A 27,956-nucleotide genomic window follows, 5' to 3' on the forward strand; every position below is an offset into this window, starting at 1 on the left:
TATGCAAAGCCTTGATGTTACTGGCATGAAATGTGTCAAGTTTCCTCTGCTCTTTAGGAACTCTCACGGCTCCAGATTTCATGTACAGCACTGCAAAAACAGATAGGGTTCTAATCATTTGATTTTCCATTGCACTGACTGTAACCCTGTACCTACCTTACATGAGGGAGAGACCATCTGAACTCAGCTACATTAAAACGATTTAAGCTTCAGTACAATGTACAGTATACTTATTAACGTGGGAATAGGCATAAATCTGGCTGAATTTCAGTAGGTATTATCATATAACTAAACATTATTAAGATGAAATGTAAGTAGTATATAAGTGCTTATGTCTTTTGCTGTATGTAATATATGTTAAAGTTATACTTCAATGCATTTTAAACTTCATTTGTACATTTTGGGATTCAGTTTTGTACACCTTGATATTGTGGAGTTCAAATACAATAACCTATACCCTAATGTTTTCTTTTGAACCTAATTTCTCCTGATATTGTCAACATAAATGGAAGTCAGGTATTGCCAGCCATACCTGTAGGTAGGGTAAGCTCTAACCTCAGGGTGAAAATGCTAAGAGACTGTGTGTGAATGAGAGGGTGTTATGTTGTGCAGCTGCTGTAGACCCTGTAAGCTAGATTGCTGCCTTTAAGAGTGCTGAAAGGTTTCTCCATGGCCAGTACAGTACAGAAGCAATATTCAGTTGCCAGTCCAGTTGGGTTTTGTACACAGAATAAGAAGAAACAACATCTACAGTACTTTTTCATATCAGGCAACAAAATATCTTGAGCAGGCCTGAATGCTGAACTTACAGACAGTGATGAGTCCAAATTTTGTTATGATTGTTTCACTTTATTTATATATAAATATATGGAATCTTCCGTAGGAGGTCTCTTTGCACTTCTTTTAGCCATCATAAGTCTGCTTCAGATGCTACACATTTTCAACAGGCAAGCATTTATAAAAGCATGGAATCTTCTTATAAGTGATTGAATATGACAACAAAAACATTTGTTTTTCTGGGTGATTTCTTCTAAGGACAGTGTAGACTGGCGACTCGGATTTCACAGATCAGGGAATCCACTCTGGGTTTTAGTTTGAGTTTTCTAGAAGGCGCTGAACAGTATCCTCCAGATAGCTTCAGCACATTGGATAGCTCCTGCAAAAGTTAAAATCCACCCTCAGTGGCCTCCAATGAGTCTTTGGAAAGCATCCCTTATCTACAAATTCTCATATGGTTCTCAAATGAGCTACTGTTAACATTTTGTTCTGTAATTCATTAGCATGTCAACTTTACTGCAGATGCCAAAAAGCAAGGTTACAGAAAGCGAGATGATATCTAGGAATTTAACTTACCTGCATAGTGAAGGCTATGATTGGACTACAAAAACAGCAAACAATTGTTTCACAAAAATAGGAAATTACAACGATCATTTCCTGATTCAAAATGCAGGCTGTTCTTAGAATCATAGGGCTAGGTCCTTTAATAGAATTTCTGTAAATAGGATCAGTAACTAGAAATTGTGATTCCTAGATAGGAAAAAAAAACATGCAGTTCTCTCACTGTCTCTGGCTGAATTTTTTTTTCAATAAATCTAATGTAGAGGCTATAAATAGATTGCAGAGTTCAAGGAGCACTGAAATATTTTTTTTCCTATTACAAATATGTCTGCCATTTGACATTCACACCTCATTTGATGGGTACAGAGATGTAAAATATGTGTACCCGACAACTTACATGGACAAGGATTTTTCCATTGTAACAAAGATATTTATGCTGATGTGATGCTCCACCTCTTGGGGTAAACATTTGGTCTGTAAATGAATACAGGCATTCTTCAATTTAGCATTCTCCAAAGATGTACTGCATTCTCTGTTCCTCTTTCTAGGCAGTTTTGTTTTCAAGGTTAGATGGAAGTATGTTACATCTTTTGCCCAGTGCAGATCATTCTCTGTTGATCAGTTGTGGTGAAAACTCAATAGCGCTGATATTTTCTTTACTTTTGGGACACAACTGGGCAAGCTAGTGTCATCATCTTCTGCTAATCTCATAATACACTTTGCTGCAGTGGATACAGCCTGCAAGGTTAAAGCAAAATAAGAGCAAAGATGCAGAAGATGCTATCTGAACAAAATTAGGCAGAAGAGAACAGACACATGCAGAATTTACTAATGATTTAGACTTCAGTAGCCTCTTCCATGTTTCACTAGAAGGGGAGGAGACCAGCAGCAACATCTTTTGCATGGGGAAAAGCTAAAAGAGACCAAAAAAAGTAAAAAACCAACAAAACAAATTAAAAAAAACTCAGCAAACCATTACCATCCAGATGCGAAGACGGTTCAGTTAACCATACCGACTTCTTCTGCTCTTCTATAATGTTTATAGAAACAGGGTGCTGTGGGCCCAATTAACTGCAAAGGTTGTATCAGATGGCAGGGGTATGATGGCCTTTAGCAAATACTGGAGTGTGTGTGTGTGTGTGTGTGTGTGTGTGTGTGTGTGTGTGTGTGTGTGTGTGTGTGTGTGTGTGTGTGTGTGTGTGTGTGTGTGTGTGTGTGTGTGTGTGTGTGTGTGTGAGAGAGAGAGAGAGAGAGAGAGAGAGAGAGAGAGAGAGAGAGAGAGAGAGACTTGTTCCTCAGTGTAGTTGAAGTATGTCACAATCATTTTGGTAGCTGACGAAGAGAGTCCACACCAGATACTGCATTTTGCTCACTTGACAGTTCTAGAATACTGGACTGGCTTGCATATCTACCTATGTGTAAATTGGTCTATGGGATTGCTATTCTAAACTTAATTAATGTCTTTTACAAATGTTTTAAAAATCTGTGCAAAAATTCAAAATTACCATACAATTATAGCCAGCTCAAGAGTTGCTGATCCTATTCACATATGAGAACAATGATTTGTGAGAAGAAAACCAAAATCCACAGTTGCACAAATATTTCATTAGGACCAACTGAACAGGCACAGAAGTGTGAGAATTTGCATAACATCAGAGCATTTTAATTGGTTCTGACAAAGTTAAATGAGGAGTTTTAAATTTAAATTTATTCTGCATGCAAATACTTATGTATATACGGGCACATACACGGACAGAGGGTTTGTATACACATAGCAAATTTTTAATTGGAAAAAACAGAAGCTGAAGATTGGAATATCTGCATTACATCAAACGTTGATAGTGTGATACTCTTATCATATCAATATCTGAAGGCTACAGTATTGGCGCTTATTGAACTTAGAGCAATGGAAGAAACATTTCTAATTGATGATTCCATAACCAGGAAAAAACGTTATCTACATCCACTGTAATTGAATAAGGGACCATGTGCCATTTTAAATGCATAGGGCATTTATTTTGAAGATATATGCACCTATTTTAGACCAATGAAATAATCCTAACTCATGCCTATTCTGCAATATTGTATCAGGGAGTTTAACACCTCAACATCTTCCCAAAAGCCCTGCATAACTTTATGGACCCCCAAGGGAAAAACCAGAAGCCTATGTTCATCACAGCTGATTAATTCCAGAATGAAATCAGACAATTTTTCCAATCTTAATAAAATTTATATGGGTATCAATGTATGAGTCTTCAAAGTTTGAAAACATCCAAAAGTATTACAACTGTGAAAAATTGTAGACACAAATGCTTAGTATATGAGAACTAAACCTAAGTTGCAGGTAAATATTTAAGTCAGAATTCAAAATGCATCACTACTTTATGGAATGTAACCATCATGACCCAAGGCATTCCAGTGGATTTTGGATTCCATTCCAAAGAACAATATGTTGGGAACCACTTGCTTCTAGCTGGAGAAGAGCCCCAATTTCTCTAATATTTACTGAAATTTTTGAAACTGTCTGTTTTGTGTGGTATCTCATCCTTTCTTTGTGTGAGATATACGCATACCACATGAGGGGCTTGCGCTAGTGAAAAGCACTACTACTTGTACAAGGGGAGATACCCAATAATTACAGTATATTTCTGTTGAACAGGTAGTTTAAAAAAAACCCCAAGAGTAGCATTCATCATATACTGAACAACTTAACCTCTGTTTCCATCAAAAAAATATTCCTAGAAACATATGCATGCATTTCCATATGTGCATTTAAGTACATTGTCTGTCTTCCCATCAACCAGAGAATCTTTTGAGAGGTATGCTGTATGTTCTGTTTACATCAAAATAGCCCCTTTGCTTATATATCTTGTATACAAATAGATGCTGTCCTTATTCTTGGATGAATGCATACCGGCTAGGACATAGGAATAAGCTTGGACATCCCTTCTTGTGTTCATCACCCATAGAGTCCAAATGTCTGCACAAAATGTTATTGCGGGATGAAAGCCAAGCTTAGTAGCTCAAAAGAATGTTGCGCATAGCTAACAAGAGAGCTGAAGGGCTTTTATAGCTTGTAAATTACAGCAGGAGGAAGATGCTTCATAGCATCAAATAGTCAGGAAGGGATTCTTAGTTACAACAGCAGTGTGAATAGATAAGTACAGTAAGTTTGTTATTTACTCATCAGAGGCAATTCCTGCTTGACACATCTGAGCAAATTGGTGACAAACTGAGTACAGTATCTCTATGAATTGTTATATGTGGGTTTTTGTATTTTTTTTTAACATGAGGCTTAAGCTGATTGATCATGGGATTCCTTCTCTGTGTGTTTTTGTTCTTCTGAAGGGTTGTTTTTGTTCTTCTGAAGAGTTGTTTTTGTTCTTCTGAAGAGTTGGGGACAGCTATAGCTACAGATAAGCTGTTGGAGACTAATATGCAAATAACTTTTTTATCTGTACAGAATTTTGGCAAATAGATTTTGCTCTGTGATTTGTGTTTGTTGTTACGTGCTTCCAAGTCGTTTCCGACCAATGGCAACACTATGACTAAGCAATCTCCAAAACCAAAATGTCCTGTCAACAGCACTTCTTAGCTCTTGGAAACACAAGCCTATGGCTTCTGTTAGGGAGTCAATCTATCTCATATTTGGTCTTCCTTTTTTTTCCTGCTGCCTACTACCTTTCCCAGCATTGTTGGCTAACATCGGGGGAAATGTTTTGCAAAAAGTGTTTTGAGTAGGGCTACTCCTGTAGTGCACTGATATTCAGAATATGCAGATTATGTTATTCCTTTGGATGTTCTCACTTCAAAAATCGTGGCATAATTTCTTATCCTTTTATCAAATTCTTTAAGTGAAGCTGAGGCCAGCATATTGGTCTGTCTTTACACATCATCACAGAAACATTCTGTATTTTTTCAGCAACTTCCATTGCTGTCATTTTGTATCAATTTAGAAATCACGGTAGAGATTTTTATATTGATTCTTCTTATTGATTTGCATGTATGACCACTTTCATGACATTTTTTCTTCCTGAACATGTTGAAATAGGGTTGTGTTGTGTTTTTTTAAGAAATTCACATTCACATGTCTGTTTTTTATGCTGAAAAGAGAAGATACTGTATGAGACCAACAGAAAGCCTGATAATTAATAGCCCAAATTGTGTTGCAGTCACACAAAAGGCATTGCGTTTAGCAGCAAATTGCCACAAGTTTTAGAGTTTTCATATCTGTTGCACACTGAGTGGCATGACTCAGTACTGTATGTGACAGATAATGCCTGAGAAGATTTCTCAACTTATGGCAGTTTGCTGCTAAAAGTTGCCTCTTTGTGTAACTGTGCAAAAGACATGTGTTTTCCAAAGTGAAGGACTGAACGGCTGGCATAATAAAGATGGCACAATAGGGATGAGTATCGCCTTTTTCTGGCATTAGGTTTGAAGCCAGTTAGGGCTGAAATAATGCTTGAGATGCCTCTTCATCTGCCACCTGAAGTAAGGCAAAGATGTCCATCTCAATTGCTATTCCAGTTGAGAAATAATGAGGAATGCAATGAGCTGTTTTTAAAATATAACATTTCAAACTCTGGTATATATTCAGATGAATTCATGGGGACTGGCATCCAGGGTCCTGCTTCCTTCTCTCAGCCTTTCACTTTTCTGTGGCTTCCAAGCATCTTCATGGGGATATTGTGTTTGGAAATACAATGCTGTGACCCCAAAGTCTTTCCAAATGATGAAAACAGCAGAAACAATTTGTGGCTCTTTTTAGAAGAGAGGGAGGAATATAGAACCGTTTTTGTTTTCAGCAGTGTTTATTTAGTTTGCTTTAATCAAAAGCCATTATGTGGAGTCAACAATACTGAAAATACAGAATATATTCATGAAGACTTGAACGTATATGAAGATGTGTTGCCCACAAGCCAAAAAAAAAGTTCCAGTATTTGGCATACATCCTAGTCTTGTTCATTGTTGAGCTATGCAAGCTGCCAAAGAACTCATGCAAGTTATTTGCTTAATACAATCTGAACATCAAATATAAATTTAAAAATGTAACCGTTTATTTTAGTATGATTTTTAAAAATATGATTCACCATATAATGCAAGATTGTTGTTTTTTTCCCCAGATTATGCAATTAGCTTGTTGGCACAGTTAAAAATATAAGATGCACAAACAATTATGAAAAATGTTTGTAGGAAGACTTCAGATGAATAAAGAATATTTTGTCCAAGTAAATGAAGTTTTATACTACTCATATCAATATGAATAGTTCATATCAATCCTAATACTTTTTGAAGGAAATATGATGAAATAAGTATGGAACCCTTTTGAATTGTATCATGTTTATGGGTTTGTTTGCATTGTAGCTTTACTTACCAGCTGGCTTTACAAGATGGCTACTTAAAAGGGATGAATATGCTGGGTCCCCAAGTGTACACAAAAAGCCCTTCTTAGTGACACTTGCTACCATACACCTTGATTCTCTACAGAAACAAAGATAGCTTCTGGCCACATTTATTTAGTTGAGACATCTTTACTATTTTTTTTCCTTCCAAAAGAATTTAATAGTATGTATTTGTTCACTATATTTGTATTCCACCTTTCTTCCAGTGAGGTCAAGATGGCCTCGTGGCGCAGTGGTTAAAACGCTGTACTGCAGCTAAAACTGTGCTCACGACCTGGGGTTCAAATCCCAGGTAGCCGGCTCAAGGTTGACTCAGCCTTCTATCCTTCCGAGGTCGGTAAAATGAGTACCCAGCTTGCTGGGGGGGCAATGTGTAGCCTGTATAATTAAAAATTGTAAACCGCCCGCAGAGTGCTTGTAGCGCTATGGGGCGGTATATAAGTCCAAAAATAAAATAAATAAATAAATATCTGCTTTTCCCTGGATCTTCCTCGTCTCACTCTAGCACTATAACCACTATGCCACTCTATCAGCAGTGGTGCAGGGATGAAGGCCTGTGTTCCGCAGCAGGATAGCTTTGATTCCTGTACTTCTAAATGCTGATCCTGTACCAGAATACAGTACATGCAAGTAATAACTCTACACATGCACTCATCCATTATGCAGTGGCATCTATGCCCTGATTACACATTGTTTGCTTTCCTTTTATAGAAACAGTTCTTGTTTGGTGTTTTTTTAGGGAAAGACAAATGTTTCAGACTTTTCTATTAATCAAGCCATATTGAACAATATGTGCATAAAATTTTAGCAGCCCAAAAGTTCCATAGTGATTTCAGAATACATTTTGAGTATTCCCTTATGGGAAACTGATGTACAGATGTCCTTTATTCAGACTTCTATAGTAATAAGTGTTTTTTTAATTATATGTTCACCATGTTTTACCTTCCTAGCTATTCAGTGAATGCTATTTTAAAGTACAATTTATCCCCCTTCAAATGGTAATACAGTGGTGCCTCGCTTAACGATTACCTCATTAAATGACAAAACCGCTTTACAATGAAGTTTTTGTGATCGCTACTATGATCGCAAAACAATTTTCCTATGGGGAAAATTCGCTTAACGATGAATGGTTCCCTGCTTCGGGAACCGATTTTTTGCTAGACACCGATTTTAAAACTGCTGATCAGCGGCTCTAAAATGGCTGCCCGCTGTGCAAAATGGCTCCCTGCTGTGCTTTAGGACGGATTCCTCGCTTTACAGGCACCAGAAAATGACCACCCTCTGGAGGATCTTCGCAAAACAAGCAGGTATTTCGCCCATTGGAACGCATTGTACCAGTTTTCAATGCATTTCTGTGGGTTTTTTTATTTCGCTTGACGAGGATTTTGCTTAACAGCGATTTGAACAGAACGAATTATCCTCGTCAAGCAAGGCGTAGCAGTTAATACAGTTAGGGTGTGTGTACAGTTTGAGGTCTTGTTCACATGATGCCCCTACGTATCAGCAGAGGCTCATACATGAGTAATTGAATCAAGGGCTCTCATGTAAATTTCAAATTAAGGTGACCATAAATCCAGGGTTTTCTGGTTATAAAAAGTACTTAGGAGTGTTTTACCAGTCTCTCCTTCTGGCTGCATTCTGGAATTATACCGAATACCCAAGCTCAAGTGTACTTAATTCCATTAGCCATACACTTTTCTGGGTTATCTTGGCTGACCCTCACAGCCAGGCAATCCAAATCATTTGGGGTTTATTGATGTAATTTATTACATTTTTATCTTGCTTTCCTCCAGTGAACACCAGGCAATATACATAGCTTTCTTCCTCCCCACAACAGCCCTGTGAATTTTGTTGGGCTGAAAAATATTAGAGGACCAAAGACACCAAGTGAATTTCATAGCCCATTAGAAATTTGAACACAGGTCTTCCAAACCCTAACTATTGTACTACACTTCAGACAGCCATGCTATATGCACACCAGCAACATGGAACTCATTTTTTCCTGGGTGGGTGTCTTACATGAGTGCCACATATGAACAGATTTTTTGCCCTGTTTTGGCAAAAGTTGCCCTGCCTTTGAGCTTGTATTTTTGTTGTTATCACAGATGTCTGAAAGTACATGTGCGCTAAAACCAGCTTTCTTTGTCAGTTGAAATAATTTCAGTGTACAATCTGAGATTCTCATTTTGACAGAAAGTTGTCTGTTTTTGAGACTATATCAATGAAATCTTAGACTAACATTTACCAAATCCCAGGGTTCTAACTAATAATGAAGTAATGTAACAATTTCAGTCCTTAACGGAATGAATCAATCAGTGAGGTTGAAACATCTTTATGTATAATTTACTAAGATTCAACTCAGATCAGATGAGTCTGTTTTGCTGTTCATCAGATTCCTTACTTATAGTAATAATCCATAAAAGTGTTTGAGTTTTAGAGCATTTTATGCTTATATGCTTTTATTATTGTATGAATTTAGTCTTGCATTTACTGCTTCATTACTGTATGGTGTGTGTCTGTGTGTGTGTGTTAAGAATGACCAATTTGGACCAATTTGCAGCATTTTTTAAATCAAAAGTGGAGGCCATCCGCCGGGACCTCTCACCCTTTTTGAGTACAGTGAGTCGAGCTGAGATGTCCAGCGCTCCGTCTTGTCCGGTGATTTTGGACACCTTTCAGCCTGTTACGCCTGACACTGTCTCCAGGGCGCTCGACCGCTGTCGTGCCACCACCTCCTCTTTGGACCCTTGCCCGGCCTGGCTAATCAAAGCAGCCAGGCCGCTAACAACGGAATGGGCCACGGCTATAATAAATGGGTCTCTCCTTGAGGGCAGGTTTCCATCTGCCCTGAAGGAGACACTCATTAGGCCCATTAGGAAGAAACCTAGTTTGGCGGCGGACGAAATTGGCAATTACAGGCCCGTCGCCAATGTTTCTTTCCTTAGCAAGGTAGTCGAGAGGGTGGTGGCCGACCAGCTTCAGGCGCTCCTGGATGAAACAGATGCCCTGGATCCATTCCAGTCGGGCTTCAGGCCGCGCCACGGCACAGAAACGGCTTTGGTCGCCCTGTGTGATGACCTATTGAGGGAGGCCGATAGGGGCAAAGTGTCCCTGTTGGTCCTCCTCGACATCTCAGCGGCCTTTGATACCATTGACCACGGTATCCTCCTGGGGAGGCTCTCCGAGTTGGGAATAGGTGGCCTGGCATTGTCCTGGCTCCGTTCCTTCTTGGAGGACCGTCCCCAGAGAGTCCAGCTTGGGGAGAGAGTCTCGGCCCCGTGGCGCCTCAATTGTGGGGTTCCACAGGGGTCGATTATCTCCCCAATGCTATTTAACATCTATATGAGGCCGCTGGGTGGGGTCATCAGGGGGTGTGGTGCTTCGTGTCACCAGTATGCGGATGACACGCAGCTCTACATCTCCTTTTTGCCAACTGCAGGAGAAGCCGTCCTGTGCCTTCAGCGCTGCCTGGGGACTATACTGGAATGGATGCAGGAGAACGGGCTTAGGCTGAACCCGGACAAGACGGAAGTACTGAGGGTGGGCCCTCCCACAGTCGGGGCTCTGGGAAACTCCCTCTCTTTCGGGGGGGTGACTCTCCCTGCAAAGGATGGGGTACGCAGCTTGGGGATTCATCTGGACCCGGTGCTTTCCATGGAATCACAGGTGGCATCGGTGGTCCGCACCGCCTTTTTTCATCTCAGGCGGATAGCCCAGCTGCGGCCCTACCTGGAAGTGGGGGCGCTCACTACCTTAGTACACGCGCTCGTAATCTCAAGATTAGACCACTGTAATGCGCTCTACGTGGGGCTTCCTTTGAGATTGCTGCGGAAATTACAGGTGGTGCAGAATGCGGCGGCCAGATTACTCAGTGGAGTGAAAAAATTCCAACATATTTCGCCCACTCTGGCTGCATTGCATTGGCTGCCCATCAGGTTCCGCATCGACTTCAAAGTGTTAATACTTACGTATAAAGCCCTAAACGGTTTAGGGCCTCGATACCTGGCGGAACGCCTATTCCCACCAAGTTCTACCCGGATCACACGGGCGAGCCAGGAGGTGAGGCTGAGGAGCTTAACGCCGAGGGAGGCCCGGAAAGAGAAAACAAGAAATAGGGCCTTCTCGGCAGTGGCTCCTCGCTTGTGGAACAACTTACCTCCTGGTATTCGCGGAGCTCCCTCACTGGGCACCTTTAAGAATCTATTAAAAACCTGGATGTTTCGGCAGGCCTTCTCACCAGATTATCTTTGATTTTCTTTTCCCTTTTATTGTTTCTTTATTCTAATTCTTCTGTAATCTGTTGTTTTATTTTATTGTATTTTATATTTGTTGTTGGCCGCCTAGAGTAGTCCATTGGACTAGATAGGCGGGATATAAATTAAATAAATAAATAAATAAATAAATAGTCATTTTTTCTTAATCCAATATATCCAAAAGTCTTTTTATGGCCACACAGACTAACATGCAAACAAATGTATTTTGCCCATCAAGCGTTTTCTTGTAAGTACTTTTCTGTCTGGCATACCCAGACAGGATTTTTCTTATTTTATTTTATTTTCCCAGTGGAACTTTGTGTGACTAAGCTGTTTACCTGGGAAGTGGACAAAACATGGGCTTATGATTTTCTCTGGCCGGTGCTATTTGCAAGAGGTTTTTACACTGCAGAACAGATACACTGTTCTCCAGTCAGTTTTGCCACATGGGATGTCTTGAAGTATCTTTGACTCCCATTCTGGAGGACTACCAATAAAATGGATTTTAGACTTTACATACTGAATAGCATTTTCCTAGTCACATCTCAAAAGCACAGATAACTTTTCCACATGTTGGACACATAAATACCTACACAATAACTTTTATACATAAAATGTATATGATAGTTGAAGAGTTCTGGGAGTTGTAGGGTTGTGTTTTTTAAAAAAGTATTTCTATGGTCAATTACAGTTTCAGTTTATTTCAGGTCTTCTCTAAACTTTAATAGCTACTCAATGAACTGACATAAATAACCTCCTACTGAGTATTAATCAGTGTAACGGGAGCCCACTCTGTTTGAAGCAACCTATTTAGCCAATTGTGTCTTATAATGGCTCCTTTTAAATACTCAAGACCGAACCTATACACATTAGTTAGAATGCCTATATGGAATTTCCATATAGGCAACTGTGTGCATGCACACTCCTTTTAGACATTCTAAGAGTCAAACTGTACATGATGGAGAGCATGGCATTAGAAAATGGAATTCCTTAAGTGCTGAAAGATGTCTGAGTTTGTCACATCTCTTGTCATTTGCAAATCAGCTACCTTTGTTTTGTGATTCATTATCAGGAGGTAAACTTTTTTTTTCAATTATGGGTGCTAAGGTATGAATTTCTACTGGAATTATATCCCTAGTACAGAAATGTGTTGTGTGATTTGTGCTTTAATGATATGTTATCTTTAATGTATAATTCAATGTATAATTTGACCCTAGAGACTACGTGTTGTCTTGATGATGCCCCCTAATATGCATTCACCAAACATGCTTTGACGGCCAGAACATAATTAACATTATAGACCTATCTATAGGAGGAATACCACCTACAGTATTCTGGAAACAGCTTAAACCTGATGGTAGCTTTAGCCTAATTCAGTTGCTACTCTACCCCAGCTAGAGTAGATCCATTCAGTCAGTGTGATTTACATAAATGCTGGCTTACAATTCAGCACTTGATTCAGTAGGTCTGTCTACTGGGACAAGAAATTAGGTAGAGACTTAAAGTGCTGCCAAATCTTGCTAGATATCCAGACATTTCAGGGTGACTGTATTCAGAAAGGAATAATAGAAAAAGGAAGTGGACTTTGGAAAAGATACAGATAAAAAAACCCAGGTCTGCCAATCTTATTTTATTTTATTTTTGCAGATGGAACTATGCAATTATATTTTAAAAAAATATGAGTCCTCTTTAGTTGGTCCCACATGTCAAAGCTTCATAATGATTTTCTTGCTAATTTTATTTCTATTACTGTACTTCGATAAGTCATGGTCTCCTATATACCTCCATGAACAAAGTTCTCTTTATAATGCTATAGTAAACAATGAAGGCTAGAAAATGGCTTTTGTTGCAACAGACTGGATTTGACTCCTATGTTCTAGTTACTTGTCACACTCATAATTATATTTCCCAGAAGGTTACCAAGCTAAGTATAACATTAGCATTCAGGATTGTTCTTGGAGGTAAGGATGGAGCTTGGTTTTTAGAGAAATATGGTAATGGTCTGAAGGAATTAATCTAGGCTGTGGAGCTAAAAGTTGGGAGTTCTGTTGCCTTGGGCAAGCTCCACAGTCCCAGAATGCCCCCAGAAAAAGAGAATGGTAAACCACGTCTGAGTAATCTTTATAAAACCCTAAAAAGTATCATCATAACCCAGAACTAACTTGACAACACACAATTAATACTGATTGGGAGATTCTTTTTAGTTGTTGATTTAGATGTGTATTTGGGGAGGCTTGAAAATATTAATGCAAATGTATGCTATCGTTAGAAGAAAGTTACAGAAAAAAATTTAAATAATAAATAGTTCCTAATGCCTCTAATGGAGTATGGTTCCTTCCCCTTAGATATATTTCCAGTTATCTTCTAGAATTTGACCACAATAGCAGAATTTTTTCCGCATGCTGCATTGTTGGCAAAATACGGACCGAATGTCCTTAGGACCAAGACATTATTCAGAGTTTTTGACAGCTATTGAATCACAGTTGTAATTGAAACTTCTCAGGCTTCCTATACTTTATGCAGGAATTTCAAGTTAAGTGAGGAAGTTAAGGAGTGGTTTTATCCCCAGTGAGTTTCCATGGCTGAGCAAGGATTTGAACCCAGGCCTCCTGACTCCTACTCCATCAGCCCTATCACTACGTCACATTAGGTATCTATCTGCAAACTACACCTGTCTAAATAATAGGAGTCATGATATATAAAAGCAGATGTCCAAAAGATCAAGTGCACTACAAAAGTATGCTCACCTTTTAAAAACCAAGAAAGGGCAGAGTATCAGTCATTTCTTTTTTCCTGTGGGCCACTGGACCATGAGAGTAAATAACAGTTAACAATAATGTGGGCTGTCAGCAGCATCCTTCATTAACATAAGAACCCTAAATATGGTTTCTAGTTGAGTCTAAGAAATTCAGGAAGTGGTTGAGGAAGCAGAAAGGTAACACAGGTCAACAACTCTGATGCTTCTGCCAAAGTGTTTTCTTTGTCTCTCTTTCAGTTAATGGCACCGTTGGTTGTGCTTAGTATCACTACGCAACATTGAACCTCTTTAAGGTCAGAATACGGTGCCCAGCGCCTTTCAGAACAAGCAGTCAACAGTTAGACAGATGGTGCTGAAATATTCAGTATGTTTCTAAATTTTCTTTAGAGGAATCATGTTGGGGGTTTTTTAACTGCTAGGTTAGCATTATCTTTTCAAAAACACTGGACTGACCAGCCATAAATGTCAGTGTTTTGTATAGAATCCTGCCAGACCAACAAACTTTACTAATGAATGGGCAAAGTTGAGATTGCTGAATCTGTTCTGTGCCGACATTGCGGATCTAAATAGAGGCTGCATTATCAGTGCTATATCCTCTGCTACATCTGACCAGTCTTGTGTTAACTTTCATGTCTTCTTTCATTGCAGTGAAGTTATCTGGCATTCTTTTATAAAGATGGAATGGACCTGTCTCTGCTTACTCAGTAAACTGCACAAAAGCAGGGATAAAAGGCTTATGATGAATACTAAATTGAATGGCTTAAAAAAGGAAGATTAGATAAATTCATGGAAGTTGGGCCATCAGTGGCTACTAGTCAGAATAGTTATACAACACCTGAAGTATCACGAGCACGATATGCTTCTGTGTATCAGTTGCTGAGGAATGCAGGATGGAGTGGAATTCTTGCCTTCCTGAAAGGCTTCCCATAGGCAAATAGTTGGCCACTCGGTCAAGTCAGTGCTGGACTAGATGGACCTTTGGTCTCATCCAGCATGGTTCTTCTTATTTTTATGTTCTTAAATTCTCTGGTTCCATATAGCTCAGTTGATGCACAAGAGCCTTTAGTGTGTTACTGTTGTTCTTCAAGGCTTACATTATTGGCAGTTGAGATAGAGATGCTAATTCTTCATGAGCAATTCTTAGGGAAGGAATTCTGCATCGGATGAAGTTGGCTGCAGTCTGTGGTAGCTTCTGTGAAAGAACATCTTCTAGGCATTAAGGTATAACTAGCCTCTTAATTGTCTTTTCTTTCTCAGTGCTCTTAATAAGATTATTTGATGCCTGATGTTGCATTCGGTGGAGAAATTTCATCACAGAAGATTTTTTTTCCCCAACAGCAGCTTAGGCCATTCTAAGTTATCTGAGGCATGTTTTTTATTTCCCCTATCTTGGTGAACATTAACAAAAATGACACTAATGTCTCTGTTTAATTATGTCTTTCTGCATCATTGGTTATTTATACTGCACACCATCTGGAGTATCTTGTGAAAAAAGATGGTATATGATTTATTTTAAGCAGCAAAGAAATAAGATGTGCAATGCGTCATTTCTGTTGTGTTTTGTTTAACACCAAATCTCTTTATGCCCATTTCTCACTTCTTGATGATGTGGCTTAGGAGGAGTTACATGTGGCACTTCACCTGCTGCCTCCTTAGGCGCTTGGACCACACAAAACACAACTGCAGAAAAAGTCCATAGTTTCAGGCTATATTGCCCTTCCTGTGAAATCTCTGTTGTCTTTTGGGGTGGGGTAATGGGCTCCCCACATACTTCTTTCCCCATGTGTGCAGTCTCAGACTTGCAAAGGGAGCCTGGTGGGAGTCTGAGGCAATAGGAATGGTGGCAAAGATGGAATAGGCCTTTACCTCCTTCTCCTCCAACTTCACACAAGAGAGATGAAATCCAATTGCAAAGATTCCCCTCCATGCAAGTGATTAATACTTCATTAAAGAGGATTATGTGTAATAGCTTCTTCAAATGTTATGAATTACTTCTTCAGTGCTAGAGTTATTCATCTTCTTTCTCTAAAGGACAAAAATTGAGAGAATAATTTTAAGTGAAAGAAAATGGCAATTCAGCTTTTTTTAAAATAGCTGCTTGTCTTTCACAGTACTGAGCAGAACATTCAAGTGATTGTTTAGTACCAGAGTTCCAAAAAACAAACAAACCCCAAAACAATAACAATAACAATGCAGAATTGAAAAAATATATATATTTTAAGTACAACTCCCAGAATCCCCCAGATAGCCTGACAGATTCAGGTATTTATGATCCAAAATGGTAACTTTTACAACCTCTGCACCTAAATATAAGGATAATAGATAGTATGGTGAGTTTATGAATATGTTCACAATTTAAAAAATATATATTGCAAGATAGCAATAAAAATAAACTGATAAATTTAGCTTTAATTAGCTAAGTTGCCTATTCCGAAATGCAAGCAAATGAAAAAAATAAGTTTTCGGTTTTCATGGGCCACCATGAAAGAGACTAGAGTATAAATACTCTAGTCTCTTTTATAAACTAGTGAATCCTATATTAATAATCTTAGAACTGCAGAGCTGGAAGGGAACCTAGGCGTCATCAAGTCCAGCCCGTCAAGGAGGCTCAATAGGAAACTGGAATCCAAGCCTCTGGCTCCATAGCCAGATACCTAAACCACTGAACCATTCATGGTGCATATCATAAATTGTTTCTTATAAAGTGTCATAAAAAGAACAAAGTATTGGTTTCATTTCTCTCACTCTTGTGCCATTCCCAATTGTCAGACAAACTCCCTGAATACTACCTGTAAATTTTCCTGGACAATAGCAAGAAAGCTGCTTATTACTGTACTTTAACTGACAGCCACTTCCAGGAATGTATTCCTTATGGCAGCTCATTACAATTCCAATATCAGGTTCTGAAAGTGATCTGAATTTTGAAGAATTAAGATTTCCCACCTGCTCACAGGGGTTTCAAAATATAAAATATGAAAGTAGTTTACCATTGCTGCCTTCTGCATAGTTCTATGAAAGTCAGTTTGAATGTCACTTCTGTTGTCTGTCAAAGGCCCTCCACCAGGGTATCACCTTCCACTACCATTACTACCCTGCAGCTGCCTTTCAGGGAGTTTCTCTACCTTTTCAGCATTGAACCTATCAATTCTCTCCTGCAGATGTGACTGTTGATCCTGACAAGAATGGATGTATCTTATTCTGGTGCCCAGTCTGTGACCATTATGCATTGGGTGACCCTGCTAGTAGTTCAGACTCATAACAGAGTATAGCCTCCTGATGGCATTACTCTGATCTTCTCTGACACCCTCAAACCACATCATTACATTAAGGTGTACATCCAAGTAATTCCAGGGAATGGAAATTTGGTGTAAAGCAAAAGATCACCAGTCCTTCAGAAAACAGAGAGTGTTGGTGCAAATCTACGCTGGTGGAAGCTAAATACAGTATGTCATCCACTGGCATGAGTAAAATAAAGTGTAAAATTCCTATTCCCCTGTTTCAGATTCTGAGACACCCCCTCCCAAGACTCATTTTGCCCTGGGAAAACCTTTGAGAGACTCAGGATAGTGTGTGTGTGTGTGTGTGAGAGAGAGAGAGAGAGAGAGGGAGGGAGGGAGGGAGGGAGGGAGAGGGAGAGGGAGGGAGGGAAGGAAGGAAGGAAGGAGGGAGTTCCCATTTCTCACAGTGACTGGATGGATGGATGGATGGATGGATGGATGGATGGATGGATGGATGGATGGATGGATGGAGGGAGGGAGGGAGGGAGGGAGGGATGGATGGATGGATCCCCACAACTAGTCCTGAGGTCTCCAAAGGCTTTCCTAAGACAAAAGGGAACCCTGCAGATGGGATTATACAAGATGGGGTGTTTTTTTCTTAAACTCTGCTCACTCCATTCTCTCTAGAAGGAATACAACAGTTAAATATAGAGGCAATGTACTATTTTATTCCATTTGCATTAAAGTCTCACATCTGTAGGGGACAGTGGGAAAACTGATGGGACAACACGTGTTCCATCTATGCCAGTTTTAGATGTAAGGGTCATCGTTTAGGAACCAGATACCTGCTTTAAACACAGAGGATACCAGGTTCAGTCCCCGTTGCCTCCAGATAGGGATGGGAAAGATACCTTCCTAAAACCCAAGAGAACCATCGCCAGTCACTCTTAACATCATTGCAGAGCTATATAGACCAATGCTGTGCTCCAGCAGAAGTCAAATTCCAAGGGTCCTATGGAATATTCAGGTCTCAAATCTTCTATCTATTAAGAAATGTTCAGGTTTAGAAATGTTCTCACCGGTAGTGAAACAACCAAAATTCTCAGCTATTTTCACTGGCCAAGTTCAATGAGTACAGCTATTCTCAATGTGGAGAGGATCATAATAGTAGAGCGGTGAAATATAGCTATTAAAAATCTGATGTACCATCACACATGTTCTTAATTCTCTTTCAGTTCCTTAGGCTAGTAGCCAGTTGAGAACAACAAACAAACAAATATAAATATGACCTTCAGCAAACTAGATTTTGTGATATAATCTTTAGAGAGGCCTGCCTATTCTTTTGACATGTTGGCAGAGGAAGGATGTACATTGTGCTAAAACAAGCTTGGATACTTATTTCATATGGCCTGTTTTGCACTCCTGAACAAAATCAAAATCCCTGGTCACTCATTTACATCTGCCTCACTACTTGTCAGTATGGACAAAGTAAATATTCCCCTTCCCTTTCTTTTTTCTTTTCCCCCCAAACTTACTACAAAGGTTGTTGTGAATCCTGGGCAGCAAAACTAAAGCTGGGGAAAGAGGACAAGGAAAAGGGCTTGCATTCTTTCTCTCTCTGGTCTCTTCCTACCATTAACCAGGCGGCACCAACAATGTGAGCATTGGCAACCAATGCAATAACTTATCTATATTTCTGTGGTTTGTTTGTTTGTTTGTTTGTTTGTTTGTTTGTTTGTTTGGGCAAGGTGCTGGACTGCACCTTTGGGCAAGGTGCTGGCTCTTAGTTCCAGGGCTGCTGGATCAAACAGGTTACGTGTATTTAAATCCAGGTCAGACCTGATTTCAGGTCTGATTATGTGACTGGGACTGTTTTGGTTGCTTTGGTGGAAAACCTATACAACGAACTGATTGGGAGGAGGGACTGTGACCCTGTTGGATCTGCTGGACCTCTTAGCAGCTTTCAGTACCAAAAATCTTAGCATCCTTCTGGGTTACCTCACTGGAATGAGACTTGGAAGCACTGCTTCACAGTGGTTTCTCTTCTTCCAGGAGGCCAAACTCAGAAGGTGGTGCTGGGGGACTCCTGTTCATTGTTCTCCCTTTTGCCCTTGGGAAGCCCTTGAGAACCTTGGAATGGTGTGTGTGTGTGTGGGGGGAGACTTAAAAGTACTGTAAAAAATCACTGCTGGAATGCCTTGGAAATTATAATGGGACAGGAAGCTTTAATTACTGTATTTTACATCCGGGTTACATTGCACAAGTTGTGTGAACAGAAATTCAGCCATAAGTTAGATCAACATGCTGATGAAGCCATATGGATTGAAATGCAAATTGAACTGTCTTAGGTCCTAACTCCATACAGTAATTGTAGTTCCTCCTGCCCTTAAATATAGTGATTAATGCCCATGGAGGAATGCTGCTGAGATTCTCCTGCTGCAGAAAATAACATCACAGATTGGCTCAGGATACCATTGCAGTGCCACCGAGCTTATTGTGCCCACTAGTGTGTTTGTAAGAGAAGCAGCTCATGGATTAAACAGCAAAACTGCTGAGGTTTAAAGAAAACTGCCTGTAAAATCCAAGCTGGGTCCAAACTCTGACAGAGTGCCTTCCATATTTTGAGGGGGCTTAATCTCCCCCTATGTTTTAAATCCACTAAATTTCTATGGATATAGAAAAAGAGAAGTTACGGTGCTTTTTCTATGTTAGACCCATGGTTCCTTGTCTTCTGGTAACAAAATCTCTTCTGGTAACAAAATTATTATTTCCAAATGCATTTTGAAAGGAGCAAGAAAGGAAAGGAGGGAGGGAGGGAAGGAAGGAAGGGAAGCAGAAAATGCCAAGCTGTGATACTGATGCTTTTAAAGGACACGAGGAGCCAAACCTTCTGCGTAAGAACACTTGCATTTTGTGCCTCATCTATTTTGGATCTTCATTTCCTTAATTACAACTCCGAGCCTGGCGGAGATTTCCCCTGCAGCTCTCAGCAGCACTGCTGACTGCAGAGACCCTACCTGGCACACAATTTAATGCGTCAGCATTCCAGATAGAAATGAATGAAAAATCAATCAGGGCAACTGCAGTGGCAACACATGCAATTCTAACCTACTGTGTGCATGGTTTTCAACATTTCACTGTAGACTAGACTCTAAAATGGTAAGTGTGCCTGAAATAAAGTATGCCTTTGCTGTTCAGTCTGTATACTTCCTAGATTAAAGGAAGACATCACACTTCTGTTCTATGCTATATAAATTAGCATGTAAAAAATCTCCATGTTATTATAATACAAACTGTATCTGACATATATACATACATGCTTTTCTATTGGGCTTAAGCAGAATAAAGACAGTACTTAACAAATCAACCAACCAAAGTCCACTGAATATTTAAGAGTCACAGTCACTACCTATTTTTGTTTTAGAATTTGCAAAGGATAATTGCATGTTTCCTGTTTAAGCTTTTAGTGGACAAAGTTATTCAAAATGCGCATCTCAACTTGTTAAGTGTCAGTTAGCAATCTCTGCAGTCAACTCCCTGTTAAAGAAGGTAATCTTTGCAGGGATTTTTTTTTCCTTGAATGTCGCTCACTGCTGTAACTTTTCAGGCAGAGTGGGTTAAATCTTCCTAGAGCAATGAGAGAATGATGGGGCTGTAACAAGTTGTGCAGTGCATCACTGCTAAGATATCTACATTTCACCAACTTCTTTGTGCCCCTCTCACAGTGAAGAAGATTCTTGGACGACAAAAGATGAAGAGTTTACTTTTTCTGGTGCTGATTTCTTTCTGCCGGGCTGACCATCACGCTGCCAACTTCACACTTGAGCATGACAGAATTATTCACCTCCATGGTAAGTAAAAGAAATTAAACAGCATGTGTAATACTACCAATTTGCTACAATAGCTTTGCTATTGCATTCCATTAGTATACTGTGAACACTGAAACTTGCGCTGTTTCTAAATTGGAACTGCAGTCATTCAGTATGCAGTCCTACAACAATTTGAAGCAGAAATAGTACTTGTTCAAAATCAAAGTGCATGCAGGTTGAAAACTGTAAATGAGTAGCTGTCTTAGACTGAAATACAGTTGTCTTACTGTGGAATAAATATGATCTACAATACATCAGAAAGCAAAGACCTTTATGTGATAGATACACAATCACTAAAGCACAGTATTAAAAAGACATCTTAGTGGACAATGTGAAAAGTAGCTTACCTCACTAAAGAGATGCCTTTCCATATCACTTTGATTTGTACGAAATGTTGTGTTGCTCCTCTGCATAATCATACTGTGTATCCATTTGAATCTGAAAGCTGTGTGAAGCTTTCAGCCTGCAGTGCAGTGCAGCTATTTTTCAATTCCAGCTTCAGCAGTCGAGGGTCATCCTGTATAGAGGAAGCCAAAACAGTTATTAATGCAAAAGTGACAGGCACAGTGAAAGACACTGAGTTTCTCTCATTTGTATACATTAATTTTGACCATTTAAATTATGTGGCCTCTGGATTAGGCATCATATAAAGTTTGAAGGTTCAGTGCTGCTTCTTTAACGGTGTTTGCACTTTCTGCAAACATGTGCTGTGCTGCACTTTGAGACAAGAAGGCTTTAATGTTTCCAGTCCTCTCAGTGGGGATTTCAAGCATCCGGTATCTATAGGTATCAGATCCTTTCTTCAAGGTCAAAAACAGAAATTGCACTGGATTGGCATGTCGGGGGCAGGTGGTGAAAAGGAATACAAGCTATGTGGTTAAAAGAAGATGTTAGCAATGTAACTGAAGATAGAAGGACTTTGTGAAAAATGTTAACTGGTGCATTGCTAAGAATTCAGCTCTTGTTTTCTGTGCTCCTGTCTATTTGATAACAGTCCTTTCGGACCATAACTTTAGTCTTTCGTACCAACATTTATTTGCCTCTTGAGCGGGGACCACTTGATGACTGAAACCCTTTTCAACTGCCCCCAGCTTTTTAAAAAATTTGTCAGTGAAATGTATTACTTATGCCCCTGACAATATCCTTTTGTGATCTTTAACACAAGCATGCGTCTTTTCAGACAGCACTTCAATTCTATGCTAACTGTAGTAGGAAAATATCTTTATCTCATTTTATTACATTGGCATTTTAGAGGAAAATAAACACCCTGCTTCCCTTTCACTGATAGTCAAGGCAAAAGTAACAATGATCTCATGTTCTGTTGAATCAGAAGATGAACAGAGTGATGTTACCTTTTAAAAGTTCTCTGTCCATAACTTTTTTTTTGTCAAACATGACAGACTTGGTTGCATTTTAATCTACATTATCACTTCTAAGTGGCCTGGAAAAACAGCAGTAGTAAACTACTGCTGAAACTTCACTTAGTAATTGAGCACCAAGGAGCGTGAATTTTTTAAATAGCTATGGGTTTGTGCCTTTCTACTCTGCAGAGGGTTTCTAGAAAAGAATACGATTGATCATCTCTCTCAGAAATCCCAAAGAGGCAGCTTTTTTAGAAGTCTCCACAAGCAATAATTAGCAACAACAACCATGTACTATCTAGCTGATTCCAACTCACAACTCTCAGGGTTTTCTAAGTATAAATTACTCAGAAGTAATTTAGCATTCTCTTCTTGTGGGGATGCTCTGGAACTGTATAGCTTGACCAAGGCTACATAGGCTGGCTCTTCTCCTGGGAGCCACAGTGGGGAATTGGACTCCTAATCCCTGACTTGGCAGACGGATGCTCAGTGGGCTGTCCAGGAACCTAACCTAGCCAGCATGTTCAGTCACCCATGCTGTTTGGGATATTCTGAGAGTTGTAGTCCAAAAAAGCAACTTTATCCCCATATCTATAGCTGAGAACCTCAAGGAAGTGGTTCTTATTTCAGATATTGAGTGCAATAGAACCATAATGAGAGGAGATGATTCTATGCTGATGTTAGAAAGGTTATGCACAAGACAAGGCAGTCTCCAGAAGAGGAGGAATTATCACCAGTAGAAGCAACCAGGTAGTGGAATTACTTTGCAGGAGGTCATGCCATATGTTTTTCCCCCTGTTTGTGTCTCTTTTATCTCAATAATTTGCATTACTTTGCTTTCAGCATATGCTTGGAGATAGTTTTTTCCCCCCAAAATTCTAGAGACACAAATTTTCACAGGAGTTAGTGGCTATGGTTTTACAAGCTAGTGGATGTCACAGCCGAGTGATAATAACTCATGCATTTCAAACAGTTAAATTCAACTTTAGAGAGAGCATCTAGTGGTAAGGATAGGCAAGTCCAGTGGCCCAAGAATGACATGACCATTATGTCAGCATTAACACCTGCATATAGTAGTCCTAATCTTATGATTGTCTAGCAAAGTCTACAGAGTGCACCATGGAAGGGAAAAAAATGCTAATACAACAATACCAGCAGCATCCTTCAAACCTGTGCTGCCAGCACTACTCATGTTGCTCATTGCCAGTAACGTTCCCACGTTAGCCAAGCAGAGAAGGCTGCAATCAAGATGCAGTACAATGTAAGGCCTTTGTTATATTACTGAACAGAGTGTACTCACATCCTCTATATAAAATACTCAGCAAAGCTGCCAGTCAAAGTGTATAGAACCTATCCCTGACCCTTATTATTCTTCTACATGGCACCAGTGGAGTAGTGGTAAATTTAGAAGTGCAGGTGCTCATTTTAAAATTGTTGATAGGGACCTTTTCCAATACAATCCAAAAAATGCAGGCAGCTGGATTGGTACATGTTACCAAATGAAGAGGAAGTCTTTTATAAAGTTAATGGTTCTTAATTGTCCGTTCAATAACCCTCAAATATTTTGCATTACAACAACCATAGCTTTTAACAACATACTGGGAGAATCCATTTCTTTCCCAGCTACAGTGGAGACTGCATCTAAATTTAGAAGCAGCAGGGAAGCCTGAAGGCATACAGCAGATGATGTTCCTGTGAACTCTGGGTTAACTATACCATTGTATGAACTCTCAACTTGCCTAAGAGAACAGTTGGAGTCCTATGATGGGGTTGTTTCTATCTATATATAGGTGGGTGCAGAAGGAGAGGATGCTGTCTCCCAGATGTGTCCACTTGGGTATGCCATCCAAGACTATGGCAGACTGGATGGAGTGGAGGAGTTGCCATGGTATCCGGGAATCCCATCAGTATTAGCAGGATGTCCTTACTGTTGAATCCAGGCCTAGAGTGTATTTATCTGATAGTGGGACATAACGATAGGTTTGGGTTGGGACTGATGTACTGGTCTCCCTAAGACTCAGCATTAGCTCTGCCAGGGCTGATGGTGTTCATCTTGGCTGTGCTGTTGATGTCCCCCAACTGAAGACCCTTGTGGCACAGTGGTTAAACTGCTGTACTGCAGCCAAAACTGTGCTCACAACCTCGGGTTCAGTCCCAGGTAGCCAGCTCAAGGTTGACTCAGCCTTCTATCCTTCCGAAGTCAGTAAAATGAGTACCCAGCTCGCTGGGGGGGGGGGGGGGCAATGTGTAGCCTGCATAATTAACTTGTAAACCGCCCAGAGAATGCTTGAAGCGCTATGGGGCGGTATATAAGCAGTAGGCTTTTTGCTTTTATTATTAGTGTGGGACTTTAACATCCATGCTGAGACGGGGCTCTCCAGAGCAGCCCTGGAGTTCATGGAATCCATGATGTCCAGAGACCTATCCTAACATGTGATTGGGCCCACTCATAGAGCCACACATGCTTTGGACACAGTATTTCAATAGTATTTGGGGCGATTATGATCTGAAGGTGATGGACATGAGGTCCATTGCCTTGTCATAGTCGGATCATCATATGCTGAAATTTAAAGATGCAGGACATATCTGCTCTTGAAGGCTTGTTGAGCCTGGTAGGTTTTGAGAGGTCTTGGGGACTATCCAATTGACCTGGTTGGCAAGCCTGTTGAAGTTCAGGTTAATCAGTAAGTAGCACACGGCAGTGACCTGCGCACTAGACTCAATTGCTGCCAAACAGAATTTCTACTTTAAAGCTCATCCCTCTCTCTGGTTTACAGAGGTATGTCAAGCTACGAAGATATCAAGGATATCAAAATTATCAGTGAATCTGTAAACCAACAAGTGGATCTCTTTCAGGTGATCAGCAGCCTCTCTGCTCCTGGACAATTAAATTGGCCTCAGTATTGGAACTTGTTATCAGTTTGCAGCTCACTTTAGATCAAAAATAGAAGCTATCCAACGTGATCTGGACTGTGTCAGCATTGTGGTTCAGCTTGGGGAAGGGATTATTGCCTCCATAGACCCTCAAGCGTGGGGCTTCTCAGGGGTCATCTATTTCCCCCGTGTTCTTTCATTTCTATGAAAAGCCTTTGGGACAAATCATCCGGAGTTTTAGTGTGTGCTGTCACCAGTATGCTGATGACACACAACTCTATATTTCCTTCACTTCCTCTGCAGTGGATGCTGTCTGGGTGCTGGAGTGCTGCCTGGCCTTGATATTGAGATTGGACCAGAATGAACAGGTTGAAACTGAACCTGGACAAAACTGAGGTCTTGCTGGTTGGGAGTACTCTGTACAGGTTGAAGTGTCATCTCCCTAGGGTGGATGATTTTATATTTCCTCTTAGGGACAGCACACATAACTTGGGGGTGAACTTAGACCAGGTCTTCTTTTTGGAACATCAAATAATGGCCATGACGAAGTCAGCCTTCAATCAACTGTGTCTGATTGCCCCTACCTCAGTGAGGGATCCTTGACCACCTTTGGTCTGCACTCTGTTTATTTCAAGAATTAACTATTGCAGTGCTCTCTGCATGGGGTTTCCTTTGAAAGCTGACTTAGAAATTGCAGCAGGTGCAGAATGTGGCAGCCAAATTAATCACCACAGTTACTAAATTTGATCAGATGTCACTACTGGCGCTTTTAAAATACATTATGCCTTTCAAAAGATTCTGCTTGGCTGTACTACCAGTTTCTTCTTTTTCTTTCCTTTTCTTTCTCTCTTCTTGAATGTTAACGCTGGCAGGGCATTTCCTGATGAATCACTAGTTAAATCCCCCCTTATAATGTTTATGATTATCATTTAATCAAAATAGTTTTGGTGGTTTGTTCTCATTGTTTTCTTTTTCTGTCTCATTTAAAACAGATAGCATCTTCTGGCACAAAATGAGGCTAAATGAAAGATTTGAGGCCAACTGAGAGGCTATATACTGTATGGTATAATTTATCCGTAGTGACTATTCACCAATAGAGATTAGGGTATTCGTATTCGTATACAAATACCCCTGCACAACTGGAGTCAACAAGTTAAGCTGGAGTCCACTCATGTGTCCTCCACCGCCAGCAGCTCCGCTCTTCCTTCCAATCATTCCGGAGCGCCAGGTCAGCTAGCCGCTCCTGGCAGAAGGAGAGAAGACCAGTCTCCCTGCAAGGCTGACGAGTGGCTACCCGACCCAGCACTCTGGAATGATTGGAAGGAAGAGTGGGGCTGAGGCCAGCAGCAGATGGCGTGAGTGGACAGTCCGGCCCCAGGGGCTGGATCATTGTTAACTCCAGCTGTGTGGGGGTATTCGTACTTGTATACAAATACACCCATCTCTATTCACCAATAATTGTTCAGCAGAGAACAGTATCAATAAAAACTGCCAACTGTGTTTAGTCGTTTAGTCGTGTCCGACTCTTCGTGACCCCATGGACCAGAGCACGCCAGGCCCTCCTGTCTTCTACTGCCTCCCGGAGTTGTGTCAGGTTCATGTTGGTTGCTTCGCAGACACTGTCCAGCCATCTCATCCTCGGTCGTCCCCTTCTCCTCTTGCCATCACACCTTCCTAACATCAAGGTTTTTTCCAAGGACTCTTTTCTTCTCATGAGATGGCCAAAGTACTGGAGCCTCAGCTTCAGGATCTGTCCTTCAAGTGAGCACTCAGGGTTGATTTCCTTCAAAATGGATAGGTTTGTTCTCCTTGCAGTCCAGGGGATTCTCAAGAGCCTCCTCCAGCACCACAATTCAAAGGCATCAATTCTTCGGCGGTCTGCTTTCTTTATGGTCCAGCTCTCACTTCCATACATCACGACAGGAAAAACCATAGCTTTGACTATTCGGACTTTTGTTGGCAAGGTGATGTCTCTGCTTTTCAAGATGCGGTCAAGATTTGTCATCGCTTTCCTCCCAAGAAGAAGGCGTCTTTTAATTTCAGGGCTGCTGTCTCCATCTGCAGTGATCATGGAGCCCAAGAAGATAAAATTTGACACTGCCTCCATATCTTCCCCTTCTATTTCCCAGGAGGTGATGGGACCAGTGGCCATGATCTTAGTTTTTTTGATGTTGAGTTTCAGACCGTTTTTTGCACTCTCCTCTTTCACTCTCATTACAAGGTTCTTTAATTCCTCCTCACTTTCTGCCATCAGAGTGGTATCATCTGCATATCGGAGGTTGTTGATATTTCTTCCGGCAATCTTAATTCCGGCTTGGGTTTCTTCCAGTCCAGCCTTCCGCATGATGTATTCTGCATATAAGTTAAATAAGCTGGGGGACAATATACAGCCTTGCCGTACTCCTTTCCCAATTTTGAACCACTCAGTTGTTCCATGACCAGTTCTAACTGTTGCTTCCTGTCCCACATATAGGTTTCTCAGGAGACAGATAAAGTGGTCAGGCACTCCCATTTCTTTAAGAACTTGCCATAGTTTGCTGTGGTCCACACAGTCAAAGGCTTTCGCATAGTCAATGAAGCAGAAGTAGATATTTTTCTGGAACTCTCTGGCTTTCTCCATAATCCAGCGCAAGTTAGCAATTTGGTCTCGAGTTCCTCTGCCTCTTCGGAATCCCGCTTGTACTTCTGGGAGTTCTCGGTCCACATACTGCTGAAGCCTACCTTGCAGGATTTTGAGCATAACCTTGCTAGCGTGCGAAATGAGTGCAATTGTACGGTAGTTGGAGCATTCTTTGGCACTGCCTTTCTTTGGGATTGGGATGTAGACTGATCTTTTCCAATCCTCTGGCCACTGTTGAGTTTTCCAAACTTGCTGGCATA

General features: G+C 40.5%; 1 protein-coding gene and 1 long non-coding RNA gene across 4 annotated transcripts in view; one reads left to right on the forward strand and one right to left on the reverse strand.

Moving 5' to 3' along the window:
- Window positions 1–27,956, forward strand: part of HAPLN1 (hyaluronan and proteoglycan link protein 1) — an 83,496-nt gene that overhangs the window by 23,410 nt on the left and 32,130 nt on the right. The window contains exons 1-2 of one of the 3 annotated variants that reach the window (XM_020790296.3): window positions 19,826–20,131; window positions 20,698–20,823. In XM_020790296.3, coding sequence (XP_020645955.1) covers window positions 20,724–20,823 — 100 coding nt within the window. In that variant the 5' untranslated portion in view covers window positions 19,826–20,131; window positions 20,698–20,723. Of the gene's footprint in view, window positions 1–19,825; window positions 20,132–20,175; window positions 20,522–20,697; window positions 20,824–27,956 lie in introns of those variants that run through there. The other 2 variants (XM_072992585.2, XM_020790297.3) reach the window with 2 other exon arrangements.
- On the reverse strand, window positions 12,610–21,669 carry LOC140704957 (uncharacterized). Its single transcript, XR_012084493.2, has 2 exons — window positions 21,189–21,669; window positions 12,610–15,779 (listed from the first exon to the last, which is right to left on the reverse strand). It is a non-coding gene; the product is annotated as an uncharacterized LOC140704957 (long non-coding RNA).

This window comes from Pogona vitticeps, chromosome 2, assembly GCF_051106095.1.
Source record: "Pogona vitticeps strain Pit_001003342236 chromosome 2, PviZW2.1, whole genome shotgun sequence".
Classification (NCBI taxonomy): Eukaryota; Metazoa; Chordata; class Lepidosauria; order Squamata; family Agamidae; genus Pogona; species Pogona vitticeps.